At 31.1% G+C, this 15,607-nt stretch overlaps 1 protein-coding gene across 3 annotated transcripts in view; it reads right to left on the bottom strand.

Annotated features, from left to right (window-relative positions):
- The window catches only part of LOC146999463 (uncharacterized), a 49,870-nt gene that overhangs the window by 22,192 nt on the left and 12,071 nt on the right, over nucleotides 1–15,607 (bottom strand). For all 3 annotated transcript variants that reach the window (XM_085825633.1, XM_085825639.1, XM_085825646.1), the window contains exon 2: nucleotides 4,427–14,874. In XM_085825633.1, the coding sequence (XP_085681759.1) occupies nucleotides 7,030–7,839 (810 nt within the window). In that variant the 5' untranslated portion in view covers nucleotides 7,840–14,874 and the 3' untranslated portion in view covers nucleotides 4,427–7,029. The remainder of the gene's footprint in view (nucleotides 1–4,426; nucleotides 14,875–15,607) is intronic.

The following is a 15,607-nucleotide window of genomic DNA, read 5'->3' as shown; positions in this document are numbered from 1 at the left end:
AATCCTTGCATTTTTGTATCTAAAATCAGCTGATGAACTATTCTAAAGTTTTTATCCTAAAGTTCTCTTCATTTTTTTCCTGGTTTTCGTACATATTTTCAGGTTCTAATTTCAAATTTCTTTAATTCTTATTTTGTATATTTATAGGCTATTTTAAAATTTACTGGTATTGAATTTCCCTTTTTTGGGTCTTTGTGTAAAATAAAATTAAATAAATCTAGTCACAGAGTGAAAACGTTTTTGATGAAAAGTTAAACTACTTTTTTGCGTAAAACCTTTTTTACAAATATCACACTGAAATGGACGATCTCCAGTATGTTTTACATGGTGGTTTTTCATATGGGTAAAATTAAAAGTACCATAAATTTCTTATTTTTTGTTTATACTGATCAGCGAAAATAATTACATTTTTAAACAAAAATTTTGTGAACTATATATCAATATACATATATATTCCGATGACATTATAGTTTTAATAAATATGTGGCATGTGAAAATGCTCTGAAATTTTACAAATTTTGATTAAATTTATCTTATACAGTTCAAAGCAGCAAATTCCACACATACCGTAATTTCCGGACGAAACGACCCGGCGTTTACGTGTTTAAAAACTTAAATTTTCAGCGGGTGTGGCGTTTCTACCCATGCGGCGTTTAAGCAAAGAATATGTATTGTTAAGAAGAAAAGCTTCACAACAGCATGAGTGGCTCCCTCCCAACAAAAAGGGACACAATTGCGCATGCGTGAAATATCTGTCGCCAAAAAGCGCCAAAGCTCGAAGCTGATGTCGAAGTTCGAACAGGTTCGACGGTCACGTTTATCAAGAGTTTAAAGCTGTGTGACTTCATTTTTTTCCTACATATTGACAGATATAAAATCAGACATCAAACTGCGATATGGATAATACAAGTTCAACTAGTAGAGCAAAAAAGCACGCGAAAAGTCAAAGAACAATTCATCTTAACCCGTATTCCTCAATTTCCTGTACACGTGGTGGAGGTGGAAAATCTCGGCCAGGTACATCACAAAGGGGGAAATTCTCGCCAACAGGTTCCGTCGCCAAATCCCTTGGCGAATTGTCCCTCTTCTTTCTAGCGGCGTAGAAGACAAACTGGTTTACATTACGTCTATGGAGCCTTTCCTTCTTTACATAGACTTTCTTTGGTTTAGGTGCACTAAAAATTAAATATTTCCTATGATGGTCATTGTACATAGTTTGGATGGCCTTGTCATTGTGCATAGACTGGTGCTGTTCCCACACAAAAGACCACTCAGTTGCTTTTTGCGAACGTTATTTTGCTTACATTCTTTCCCTTGAACGGACCTACATGCCTTATTCACCCTAAACGAGATCTTAGAACAATAACATTCTTCCCCCTTTCAAATCAACATTCTCATCAGTTTGAATAGTCTCTCTCCTCTGCCATTCGATGAATCTTCCAGGACCCATCCTCTCCTCACCCCTGCCTTTTCTGCAATTTTTTTCAAAGGCGGACAGGACTCCACCTGCCTCGAAATAACGAACTCTGACGTATTTCCCCTTCAGCATGAATGGATTTTTCTTGGCATTCTGCCAAATACAGATTCCCATCAGTTTGGGTACAAGTACTTGTTGGATAGTTTTTAATTAGGGAGCGGAAAATTTTTGAAAATGTCTCTAAACGGCACAGAAGCTATACATTTCTTACTTTTAATTTATTTTTGAGTTATGGTTTCATTTCATACATTTTTCTTAACTGGTATGTCATATATCAGGACTTAGGTTGAGTTTTTGCATCTATACGGCCCACGACGATGTCAAGTAAATGTTTGAAATTTCAAAAACAATTTTAAACATTTAAAAATGCATCTATTTATTACAATACTTAGCATTAAAAAAAAGTCGTTACATTTCTATTTCCATAGCTTATATTTTCTACACGATAATGCATACATTTTCTTTCCACTTCTTTAGTTTATATTTCTAAAAAGGTCTTCTCTCTTGGAGACCTTTTTTTGGAGGGGGTGAGGAATCGTGGATCATGTAAGATAAAATTTTGCCTTTAATTTGTAAGAGCCTTATATTCTTTCTTTCTTTTTTATTTCTTTCTATTTATTATTATATCTCTTTTTCATTCTAAAAATATGAGCAAGCTTATAATTAATTTTTCTGAAGGATGTCATTCTTAAGTTAACAGTGGGTACACATTTAAATAGCAGTACAACCTGAAATTATTTACCTAAAAATATTCTTATATAAAATTTGAATAACCAACTTTAAATTAAAATTTCTAAAAACAGCAGTAATGAAGTGAAGTCACTCACATGAGAAATAAATTAGTTTTGCCATTTTAAATCTATCCAACCAATACATTTTTAATTTTCTCCATTTCTATGATTTCTATATTTATGTTCTAAATTTTTCAGATAATTTCCACTTTCTTGCTTGTTATGTATTTTGCTGTTTTCTGATTATGTTTAAGTTAATAATACTGAATGTGAACAGAAATTAAATCACTAATCGAATATTGGTTAAAATATATACAACAGTACAATGCATTGCATGACTGTCAGTAAAATTCAAGCTAATAATAATATGAATTATTTTTCATGACATTAATTAACAAAAAAATTATTTTCTCCTTTTATTTCAGCTGAAATAAAATTCTTAAATAAAGTTTAAAAATGCATTTTTTTAAAGTAAACCTAACTTAGTTTTATGCATTGCATTACAATAAAGCAAACTTGTGCAAATAAATTTATAGTTAAACCAATATATAATTTTTCTGCCTTTTTTTCACATAACTATGTAGTTCTCCTACATATTGAGTTTGACAACCTTATTTTAATTTCATTATATATATATATATATATATATATATTTTTACAAAATACCTTATGTAGAAGTTTTCTACCAGATTTTACACTTGTTCTTCAATTTATTAAACATTATTAAAATTACAACGAATTCAAAAGTCCAAAGCCCATACATTTCTGAAGAGCATAAAATCACAAAAAATGACCCAGAACCAGAAAAATTCTATTCCATTTTTAAAATTCAAATAATTTAGAAATTATAAATATTTCTATAGAATTAGATAAAAAGCAGGTTAGCAACCTATAAAAACCATATCAATATTTAAAAAAAAAAAAAAAAAAAAACAGTATATTGACTGGTAGTAAATACAGCAAAATTTAAATTTTATTTATAATTTCAACAAACAACAGAAGTGTACAAAAATTGAGATGTTTCATTTTTTCAAGTCATTCAAAGAAATATGCATACATAATAGATAATGCATCAGGTAATGAACGTAAAAATACTATTTGCTTCAATAAGCTAAAAAGTGATATTACTCACCATAATTCACTTTTACACTTTCAATTAATATCCTTAAATTTAGATAAATAGGTGAAAGTGCACATTGCACTTCAGTTCTTGTTTTTAAAGCGGGCGTTATGCACACCCTGCAGTCAATTATGAGCTGTGTGTTTTAAATTTGGGTATTTTTTTAATCTATTGTTTTGCATTCTGTTTATTAAGATTTTCCATGTAACGTTTGCCACAAAGCAAAAATTTGCAATTTCATAAATGAGATATATTTTTAATACATTAATACTTTTCATTTATACAGCATTTTATAAACAATCCCATGAAAAAAAAATCTTACACAGATTTAATTATATATGAAAAGCAGGATTTTTACATAAAAGAAATCAAAGAAAGGATATTTACATAAGCAATCTACCCAAAATTATACCTGAACTTTAATATAAATGGACAAAAATAATACATTATGTGAACCCATATGAGTTAAAACTTATTTGCCAGGCGCTGAAAATTAGCGAGAAAGATACCACTACTTCATCCAACTGCAGCTCATTTCATAAGGTTTTCCCCAGGTACAATGCAAATACAAGCCAGCAGCCTTCAGAAACTCCCCTCATAAAGGCATCCCTCATATTCAGCACATCACAGTGTGCTTTGCTATAATTAATACGTTGAATGCCCAACACAAGATAACACATATTAGTGCTTTTCTTCAGGATGCCCAATATGAGTTATCTCGTAGTTTCTTGACTTGCCACTTTTGCGTCGCTACGAGTTAGTTCATTGTTTATAAGTGTAAATATGAATGGATGGCCTTCTGAAAGAAAATAAATTCATTATCACTGCGCTCACTTGAATCATCAAGATGGTACATAATCGCTACTGTTGGTACCATCTCCAACAAAAAATTTGTCAGATTCTGACTCACTTAGATTAGCAAAACGTTCAAGTTCAGCTTCACAGTAAGTGGTCTTTTCCTTTCCATATTTTAGAATTTATTACTTTATAGTAAACAAAACAAAACAAAAAAATAAAATAAAAAAAAAAAAAAAAAAAATACAAATCAATGAAAATGTAATGCTTTTGATTCAAGATCTGACATAACACTGAACTTACTCGCTTAGCGCTTGTTTTAGTTGTACTGAGGCGGCAAGTCGGAGCATGTCTGTACGAATCAACTCGTAGTGGTCTTCTGCGAAGAGTTTTATCCAACAAAAGATGACTATGAGATAATTCGTAGAACCCTATTTTATATATATATATATATATTAAAAAAAAAAAAAAAAAAAAAAAAAAAAAAAAGATCCTGAAAACTTTTTAATGATTGTTATGAATCATAATTAGTATTTTAAATAATAAAAAGTATCCCAAAATTAACACAAGATTTGAATTTGGTGACATTTTTGTATTAAGTTGTTGGCAACCCTGAAAAAAGAACAGTTTGAAAGCCGAGAGTTTAGGGTTAGTGAAAATTTAGCGTTATACAATACAACAACGTGTTTTCATTATTGAACAGTATTTTTAAAATAATAAAGTTTGGCAGCCGCAGTTTGAAAATTTCATACAAAATATGGCGAAAATAGTGTTTTAACCTCGTCAAGTGTGAAAAGATTAATTGAAAAATTCGTAGAGACTGGATCAGTTGAAGACGCTAAACACACTGGTCATCCAAAAACAAGCCGTTCAAATGTCAATATTGAAGCAGTGCATGAGAGTATTGGTGAAAACCCAGGAACATCAATTCGGCGTCGTAGACAAGAATTGCAAATTTCAAGAAGCTCTCTACAGCATATACTCACAAAAGATATGTGTCTCCATGCTTACAGAATTCAATTAACACAACTGATGCCTAATGACCATGAACAACGAAGAGAGTTTGTGGACTGGATTATTAACCATCAAAAAGTGGATGCTGGTTTTTCGAGCAAAATGATCCTACGCGATGAAGCACATTTTCACCTCGATGGCTTTGTTAATTGCCAAAATTTCCATGTTTGGGGTTCGGAGAACCCTCGTGTGATTAGCGAAAAACAAATGCACCCACATCGTGTTATTGTTTGGTGCGGATTTTGGGCAGGAGGCATCATTGGAGCACACTTTTTTAGGAGAATGAGGCTGGTCAAGTAGCAACTGTTAATGGTGTTCAATATCGCAACATGATAATACAGTTCTGTCTGCTGAAATTGGATGATATTGATGTGGCCAATATGCGGTTTCAACAAGACGGTGCCACATGCCATACAGCCAATGAAACAATTCAATTACTGCATAAGACATTTCCCGATCGTGTAATCTCTCATTTCTGTGATCAGAATTGGCTCCCTAGATCATGTGATTTAACACCATTAGATTTCTTCTTATGGGGTTATTTGAAGTCAAAGGTCTTTGTCAACAATCCCACAACCACACGTGCATTACAAAAGGAAATTAAACACTGCAGCAATGAAATTCAGCCACAATTATGCAGAAAGGTCATGAAAAATTTCGATGAAAGGGTGTGTATGTACCAGCAAAGCCGTGGAGGCCATTTGCCCAATGTGTTATTTCATAAATAACCCTATCCTATGGACTTTAAGATTCACTTAAAAATACATATCTAAAGATTAAAAACTCTCTTTTATATTGAATTCAAATATTGCGTTAACCCATTAACCACCAAAACTACAAGGAATGTTTCTTTTCTCATGAAAATAATAACAAATACTAAATTAAGCATTTATAACATAAATTTACATTGAAAATAAGAAAACATGCTCTTACCTGTGGAAAAGTTCATGTTGCGAGTGTTGCGTTCGCACAACGTCAGCGGGATAAGACTACGGATGTCTAGTGAGTAGGATTGTACTCGTGTGATGTTTCTTTTGAGTGGAACGCAGGATTACTTTTTAGCTGTATAACGTTTTATAAATCTACTTGTAATTAATTTAATATTAACCTTTTGTAGACGGATGGCCAATATATTGGCAGTTGTATTCCCTGTTTGAATGGACGGGGTTGTCCACTTTAATGGCCATGTCTTTTTCCCCCATTTTACAGGCTGAAAAGTGGGGTGAAATGTCAAATTTGACGTCCCTGGGTTTTCAACCACTTATCTCTTTCAAAGATCTCCCTTTTGCGACATAGATGCACCCCACTGAGAATCCATTAAACTACACAAGAATCTTTGTTGCAAATAGGAGGTGATTTCTTAAAGGAGGGAAAGCATTCGGTTCAAGATTTCCCATCTTTTGGTAGCTTTTACTGCTACCAAAGCCCCGGCCTCAATAGGTTAAAATACACATTGTATTTTTTTTTACAAATACCGATTATTTCATTTGAAAGATTCAAGCATGAAAAGCTTGATTACAATCATGATGTAAAGCTACATTACATACTTTGCATCTATAAACAGTCTAGCTATGGTACTCTTTACAACAAAGTATTTTGTTATCAACGGACTTTACGATAAAATGTCTACCATCTCCATGGAATGGTTTTTGAATGCTGAACTGACCAGGTCTTCCTGTTGCTGATCTATTTCTGGCTAATTCTACACTCTCAATAGGAGTTTGCAAAAGGAATAATGCATTCTCGCGTCTGAAATCTAAAACAGACTTTATATTTCCAGTAGTAAAAAGTGGTGATATTTAGTAAGTTTAGATATGGTCTCAGCTTATATAATTTATCAGTATTGTCAATTTGACTATTGTCAAATGCAAATTTTGCTTCATATTCCTGTACTACAGACGTGATATCAATTCTCGTACAACAGGAACAGAAATGTCCTTATCAAAAGACCAATACATTTTTTCTTGAGGTAAAGAATGATATCCTGTAAGCAATAATATTCCAATAAATCTTCTCATATAGGCTTCAGATACAGGGGCGTAGCTAGAGGGGGGCATCTGTCCCCGGGCGCAGAATCCAAGGGGCACCGAACTGATGTTACGACATTTTAGAATTAAATGTTTTCCATCCTTGACAAGCAGTAGGGGGCGCGAAATCTTCAGTTGTCTGGCAATGAAAACCCTAGCTACGACTCTGTTCAGATATAATAAATTCTGGGCATTTTTTTTCCCCTGAGCATATATATTTGTCTGTTCAAAGAGACGAGAGTAAATGTCTAAACCAAAGAGAAAATCGAAAATCTGTGCACTAGTTTTACCTCGTGTTTTGTCTTTTATAATTTCTCTTCTATCTCTTTCTTCATGTTCTTCTTGAGATATAACTAACAGTTCCTTTTTTATCCACTTCAAAATTTCAGTTTTCTGCTTTTTAAACTTTTTAGTATGACTATAACTGCTTTTAGAAGGCTGAAACTTACTTCTTACGCGAATTTCAACTTCCCCAGCAGTATCATTTGGTAAAATATCTCTATCATTATTTAAAACATTGCCATTCTTTTCTTCTTCATCACTAGCCTTTGCAATTTTTTGGGGAACAACAACATCAGTTTCATTCTGGTCATTATTAACATTATCATCATCCGTTTCTTCATCAAAAAATCTTTGAATGGCTTCTTCTAATATAAGATACCTCGTTCTAGGCATTTTTAAACAATTAGAACACGAACCAGAATATCGAAAGGAATGAGTGAAAAAGGAGATTGATTACCCGTTTCCTGCTGACGTTGCTTCAACGCAACACCTGTTTTCTCTTCCTTCCCAACACAAATATAAATATCTGACTGGTGTAATGTTCTGATAAATGGTGACCTTGACTAAAAATATATCTCTCTTAAAGACGGCGATTCTTTCGTTAAATATTTTCAGGAAAAATACCTGGTCGAAAATTTTGCTTAAAGTATAAGATTAATTATTATAAACAAAATGATTGTTGAAGGCAAATATATCTTTACAGAAATAATCTTCATAATATTCCCTACATAAAATCATCTGCTGGTATAAAATATCTTAGGTAGTTATATTTATATATGCATTTATTTTAACTGTTGCGTCAACGCAACACCAGCGGCTAATGGGTTAATTTTGGGACACCCTTTATAATATGATAAATCAATTTGACTTCTCAGACTGGAATCCGAAAAGTGCCCTGGTAGTCAAGGTGTTAATAAATCCAAATACTCTTAGGAAAGGAATAATAAAAGTCATAATTCTCCTTTCACAGTTATGTATAAATTTTTGTATTAACAATAAAAGTAGTGACAAACAAAGATAAAGCAATACAAAGCAAATATTTTTGGCACACACACATCAAAATTTTAAAGCTGAAAATACAGTAAGTCTAATTATTCAGCATTAAACTAATTGAAAAATTGTAGTAATAAGAATATTTTACAACTTTAGAGTTGTTTTAATAAAAAATTGTGGAAATGTGAGATTTGTAAGGCACTAATGTATGTACAGAACTACTATTTAAAATCTTGCTTACCACATAAAATGTGAATACAATTGCACTACTATCCTTCAAAGGATGCTGCTTAGAGCCTGCTGTTGTATCCAATGTTTCGTTCCAAGAATGAATCTCTGAAAATGGACATTCCTCATAGATGTCTTCCATGTTAAACCATTTTTTGATAAACAAAAACTTTCACCAGGTAGTGTGATTTATAGTCAGAAATGAATAAACGTGATGTCACAAATATAAGACCTTCACCAGAAATTTATGCAAAAACAATAAATTCTTGATAAGCAGGTTTAGTTTTTGTAAGTAAGAATATAAGTTAAATGTACCTATCTTTTCCTTCCATTTTGAAAATATATAAATAAATAAAATTTGAGACCCGCCTTATACAGAAAAGCCCATTGTGGAATATTTTTAAAGTTATGCGATCTTGGTAACAAGAAAGGTATGTGTTAGTGGAATATATGTGGTATGCAACTTTATTTGAAAGCCAATAAACAACAGAACATGAAAAATTATATGTTATTTAACTTTTTTATATCTTATAACTGTAACTAGCATCCATTGATTATCTAATAACTAAAGAGCAGTCTGTTTCTTTAGACTTCTGCTGGAATGTTAGGCATACGTTTTGCAGGATCTATATTAAAATTCATGGTTGAAAGGATTTCGTATTTGCTTGCGATGCTTTACTTTCATATAATATATTTAAGGTCTATGAAAATCAGCATTTATATCTGAAATGCATTTTCTCTGAAACCTTATATAACACAGTACAAAGTCCGAAATCCGGACATCCATTATCCAGAATGATCTAGTTCGGACTTCAAAACCATCAACGTTTTCTCGTAGGCTTTATGCATGTGCATTTGATTTCTCCCTCAGCACATAATAAAACATCTGGAGAGTCCCGATTCTTAATTTCACTTCGAAATTAAATAAAATACCCTGTTATTAAAGAAACAATCATTTTAGTATAAATCTGTATGATGAGTAACTTGGCTTCGTTGCACACATCTCAAATCGAAACATTCCACATAGATACATCGTTGATCTGACGACAACCTGGCGAATCACTATTTATTATACTTTCCTTGAATCACTGCATGTTTATCAAAACATGACAACTTAAGTAATGACTCATGTAGCGATGCCTAAACATTATTTTTATGTTAGTAATAGAATAATAAAGCAGTATGGTAACCTTTTATGTTGACATTACGCTTGGCGATGATTACAGATAAGTTAAATGCGCTAAAAACTGTTGACGAGGAAAATTTACTAAAAATTTCTTTCCATATGGTAAAAATAAATTGTGTTGATGATATGCATAGACCCAAAGATTACATATGAGGTTATTTGAATTAAGAATAACTGATTTGTTATTCACATAAATGCAGAACCAGCGCCAGGGCTCGTATGGCCGCACCAAGTTGCAGAATTTAGTACCCACAGAGACTGCATCACGTGGTAAGATATCTAGCGCCGGCCCTCAATAAGGCTTATGTATATGTGGAAATTTATTTATTTAGAACTCATAAGCCTTATGCATGTGCAAGAAATAGACATAAGTATAATAAATATATTTATTATACTTATTAAATTTTTAACAGTATACCTAAACTAATACAATTCAGCCTTAACTGTCTCAGTGTGCAATAGAAGTATGATAAAATTTAATGGAACAACTTGTCGTTAGTCGCCAAGCTCATGATGTATAGTGAAGGATAGCTAAATTTGATGATGATAGCCGCTAATTTTAAAGGTTTTCTGATATCGCAAAACAAAAGTGAAATTTTCCAGTTAACGGATTTTATAAAGAAATGTGGAGCAGTGGTAATAAATGAAGATGATATAAAAGAGGTTTTTCATTGTGAAGACAATGCTTCTCAATTATAAATCAGTTAATGAATGGCGAAATCTGCATTATGCTTCTAGATCTTGAAAACACAGAAGTTACTGAAAACTAGAAAATTTCAATTGACAAGTTATTCGGAATTCTCGAAACAGGAGTTACAGGATTTCAACAATGTAACTCAACAAGAGATTATGTCTGTCTACAAAATTAAAGAGAAAGTATTAGCACAAAAAACGAATCAACTTAAACAACTTACATTGAAAGAAATGTTTAATAAGGTAAATAAATAAATATTAAACTTTTTTTTTGTAAATTCTGTAACCCTTTAGATCATAAATACTTAATTATTTCATAAATCACGATATCATATTTTTAATTTTATAATTTCTACATGCCATCTTGCTAGATTTACACTGATGATCTAATATCCGGAAAAATCCCAAATCCGGAATCGCCGAAATTCCGAAGAGTCCGGATTTCGGACTTTGTACTGTATTAAATGTACGCTGAGATAGCTAAGATGGTTGCTTTTGTAATTTTATACCAGAAATTTCTTCTTCCATTAACTTGGTTTTCTGCAAATGAGTTGCTATTTTTTATGTGCTCAACTACCTGTTATTTTCCCATATCTAGTATTGGCATTTCGCAAGCTTTTCAAATAATCATGTTTTCACTGTATAAATCCAAATAATAATAATAATAAATGCACACTTTCCCTAATAAGTACGGGATTCTAAAACTACTGAAATAAATTCATATCATCTTTGTTTAAACTCATGGAATTTAAGAATATACTTAAAAATTTCAAACATAAAAAAATTGGAACTGTACCAAAATTATACATACTAAGATAACTTTAATTGAATGGGGGAAAAAATATTCCCTATCAAAAATTTCAGTACACACACACAAGGGGGGGGGTGACAGAGATTTGTTGGAATTTTAGCTTGTTTATTGGCATTGAAGTATACAAATAAACTGCTTTCCTATCCATTTTTCACACAGAAAATGAAACCTGTTTCAGAAGACACATAAAGCAATTATGAGGTCTACAGTAATGCAAAATAATAACAATTATAATAATAAAGAAGAGATACTCAATGCTTAAATAAGAAAATTAATAGAAAACCATTGGTGACACTGCTCCAGATGAAAATTAATATTAACAAACAGCTTTACAGGAACCTGAAATAAAAGCCTTGATAAAAAAAGGGGGGCAATAAGCAAAAGCTCGTTTTCACATTCATTTTGACAAAGTAGGTTGACTGCAGTGCTACTGATATTTCAAAGAAGTCAGTTGATCAGTTTGAGTTGGAATAAAATGATGCCATGTCATGACTTCCCTTGCAAATGCAAAGTCACTTGACCAACCACCCATAACAATGCTGTGAAAATTAAGAAAAATGCCAAATAGCTTGCAATAATTTTAGTTTTAAAACAGCAGGGAGGCCAGCTTCACAACCTGTGGAAATTTCAAACACAATGAGACTAGATTTTTCAATGCAGAAATTTAAACTATTAACATTTAAAAATAATTATTACATTCACATATTCATAATGGTGTGCAGGAAAATAAGAGATAATGTATAACTGTTTTCTCTACAATCAAATTGTAATGTTGTATATTAAAAAATGAGTAATAGCCCCACTTGGGTGGAACTAAATAGGTATGATGTTTCTTGTCTTCCTTAACCCTTTCAAGACGGGCGTCCCATATACGCATTCCCTAAGAATGTCTCTTACAGTCGGGTGTCCCATCTATGCATCACTAGAGATTGCATTCAGAAGACAGGGGTTGCGTATACGCATTTTAAGCTAGAACATTTTTCTGAAGGCCACTAGATGGCATCCTATGTCCATTACTTTTGAAATGAACACAGTTTTAGGTTCCTGACATTGAGTTTGATATATATTGCCTGACTTTGGTATTTTACTCATCAGCTGTTGCGAGGGGGGGGGAGGGAAAGTGTAAATAGAGGTGGGCTCTTTAAATCCCTATGTGCTAATGAAAACATTCTCGTGTCTGATTGATATCCAATTCCTTTTTTATTCTATTTTTTTCCCTCTACAGTGTACGGTCTTTTAGGGCTACTGTGTGGAGTCCTTTTACGTTTTGCATTGCCTTCAGATTATATTACCTTCTCTTTTTATTTAGAAAAGCCTCACCTCCAGTCTATTATGGTGGGAAGGTGCTATTTATCAGAGGAAGAATACGCTCATATGGTTAGTGAACCATTTACTAACGCAAATGAGAGTGATGATTCATTTCTAAAGAGTTAGAAAGCGATACTTCTCCATGCTTCGAGATTTACCACACTCAGTCTTCATTTTAAATTTTGTTACTTCTTACTGTAAATAGTCTTTATTGTGTTGTTTTATTAATTTTAAACTTTATTGATGGATTTTTATCAATTAAAACTTTGGAATAATTTGAATAGCGCTTCCGAAAATTATTTTACAAGATAAGCAATTTTTAAAGTATATTTTCATGTAAAATAAAGAAAAAAACATTATTAAGTACTAGTTTCAACATATATAAGAGCTCAAGTAATAATCTAAAATGATGCTAAAAATTACGATGCTAGAAAAGAAACTTTTTTTTTTCTGATTTTTTTTTATAAAATTAGGCTTAGCGATGCAAAACCTCCAACCTGTATGGTGACTGCTTTCAATTCCCTTCTGTCCCGCAAAAGCGTCTTAAACAAAGGCGCGCCATCGCGAAAAGGTTAAATAGTATTTTCAAGAAAATTTGCCAATTTCTATCAAAATCAAGATTAAAATGATGCCACAAACTGATGAAGTCACATTAAATTTGAAAGTTGATAGTAATGATGTCAGTGAGCTGCTGGACTCAAAAAGAAAAAAATTAATAATTAATAAAATTATAAAAATGTATTATCAAATTGCTGTGTAAGAAAACAACGAATTAGGCACAAATCCATCAGAAAAGCATATGACTTGTCAAGCAAGCTTGACAGTACTCAGTCATCAGACAAATTTTCAGGAGACATTGGCATCAAACTAACTCCATTTTATGTAGCATATTTAATATGCTACATAAAATATGTATGTATAAACACTAAATTTTTATTATATACTTTTTATAAATGTTTTTTAATATCATTGTCCTATTTAACTAAAATTCATATGCATTTATATGCAAAGTTAAAGCCTAACTTGTACGCTTTTTATTGATCCCCACGTTAATGCAATTTCAGGTTATATAATATCAAAATTAGTGTAGTAATTTCTTTTAATCATTCTTGTTTCATAAAAGGGGTAATGAATTGATTTTATAATATGAAAAATTTTCAAAATGGTACCAGACTTCGGTTTTGTGAAGTAAAATCAATACATATGTAATTGTTGAAATAGGTTAACTGATTTTGGACCTTTCAGCACATGCATTATGAACTGCATACACAAAAACATACACTTTTTTTTAACTGTCATAAAAAATCACATTTACATTTTAGATTATAATGATTATTATTTTTTAAATATTTAAAAGAGTCACATTAGAAACATTCTAAAATTTCCTCTTATGTTAGGGGCGAGGACTTTATTTATTATCAGACAAAAAGCACAAAAAGCATTCAAACTAATATATACTTAAAAATAAGCTAATAATAACTGATCACCAATGAAAAGAAATCCTATTAGAACTATTCTATGTAGAAGTTTCAAAAAGGCTTAAATGATCATCATGAAAAGCCTAGTATTGCCCCCATATATTTAAACATTCCAATTAAATGCAGCAAAATTCATTTCATTCAGTTTTCTTCTTTGATAGAAAATAATTCGGTGGCAATATAATAACTATAAAGACCTCACCTCATTTTCAAATCAGCAATTTACTGCTATTTTTAAATAGGAACAGTAGATTAGGAAATAATTTTTACATTTTTGAATAGGCATGCAATAATATAAATTAATTCTGACATTCAAGCACATTGATTAGTATTTTGAGACATCATAAAAATGGATTTCACAGAATATATATTACAATGTTTAGAAAAAGGTTTAAAAGTCTGCACATTCATATTACAAACAAATAAAACAAAATTCTGTTCCACAACTACTACATTTAAACACAAAGAGTGTAATTAGAGTCTTTCACCATCATGATTCAATAAAACATGACGTCGTAAACTACTTTTAGCTGAAAATGCTCTCTGACACAGTAAACATTGGAAAGGTCGAGCTCCAGTGTGTTTAACTTCATGGTAAAGCATATGTTGCCTATTTTTTGTACAATATGAACAAAATTTACAACAGAAATGACGCTTTTGTTGATTTGGACTTTCATTATCTTGTTCTGTAATTATATAAAACATTGGATATTCTTGCCTAAGAACAACAGCTAAAGAAAGAGGGAAAATGAGAATTAGAAATTAATGGTAATTTAGGAACAAAATGTAATTTAAAAAATCTAAGAGAAGCTTAGAATAGCACATTAGCAGTTTCAACATTAATAAAAATTTTCAATAATTTATTTAAATGATTTTTAGATTTCATTCAGTAATTAAAAATTTTAAAAAACCATCATTTTAACATAAAAAATATGGCCATTTTATGTTCAATTTGGAAAGGGGGACAAGTGAATACACAGAAAACTAGAAAATATATAAATAAAAATTAAAATTTCTTAGATTAAAACTTAAATTATAAAAAAGGAACTATAATTTTCAACAGAAATATAACACTCATAAATGAATATATGTTTTTATAAATTTAACATTTTATAATTTGAATTTTACAAAAAACAAACAATTATACATAAAAAAAACATTTAAAAAGCACATAAACAAAATTTTTATTTGTATAAAATACTGCAAAAAAGTTATTCCCTTTTAAATTCATGATGAAAAATATTTCATTCAGAAAAATAAAGATAACTAAGCAGATGAATATCAAATAAAAAATGAATGGTACATTTAATAACTCTAAAATGTAATACAACAGGAAAGAAAAATAGCTACATGTTCTGGTACAAAATTTGAAATATTGGTCACAATGAAATTCCTTGCTATTCAATTTCAAACTTTACGAATATTTTTTCATCAGCATTCATTTTAATACTTTACAGTTTTCAG

The sequence above is a fragment of the Stegodyphus dumicola genome, chromosome 1, assembly GCF_044657685.1.
Source record: "Stegodyphus dumicola isolate Sdum_Otavi_A_Nest chromosome 1, ASM4465768v1".
NCBI classification, from domain to species: Eukaryota; Metazoa; Arthropoda; class Arachnida; order Araneae; family Eresidae; genus Stegodyphus; species Stegodyphus dumicola.
Note: the sequence above shows the minus strand (reverse complement) of the source record. Positions and strands in the feature narration are given on the sequence as shown.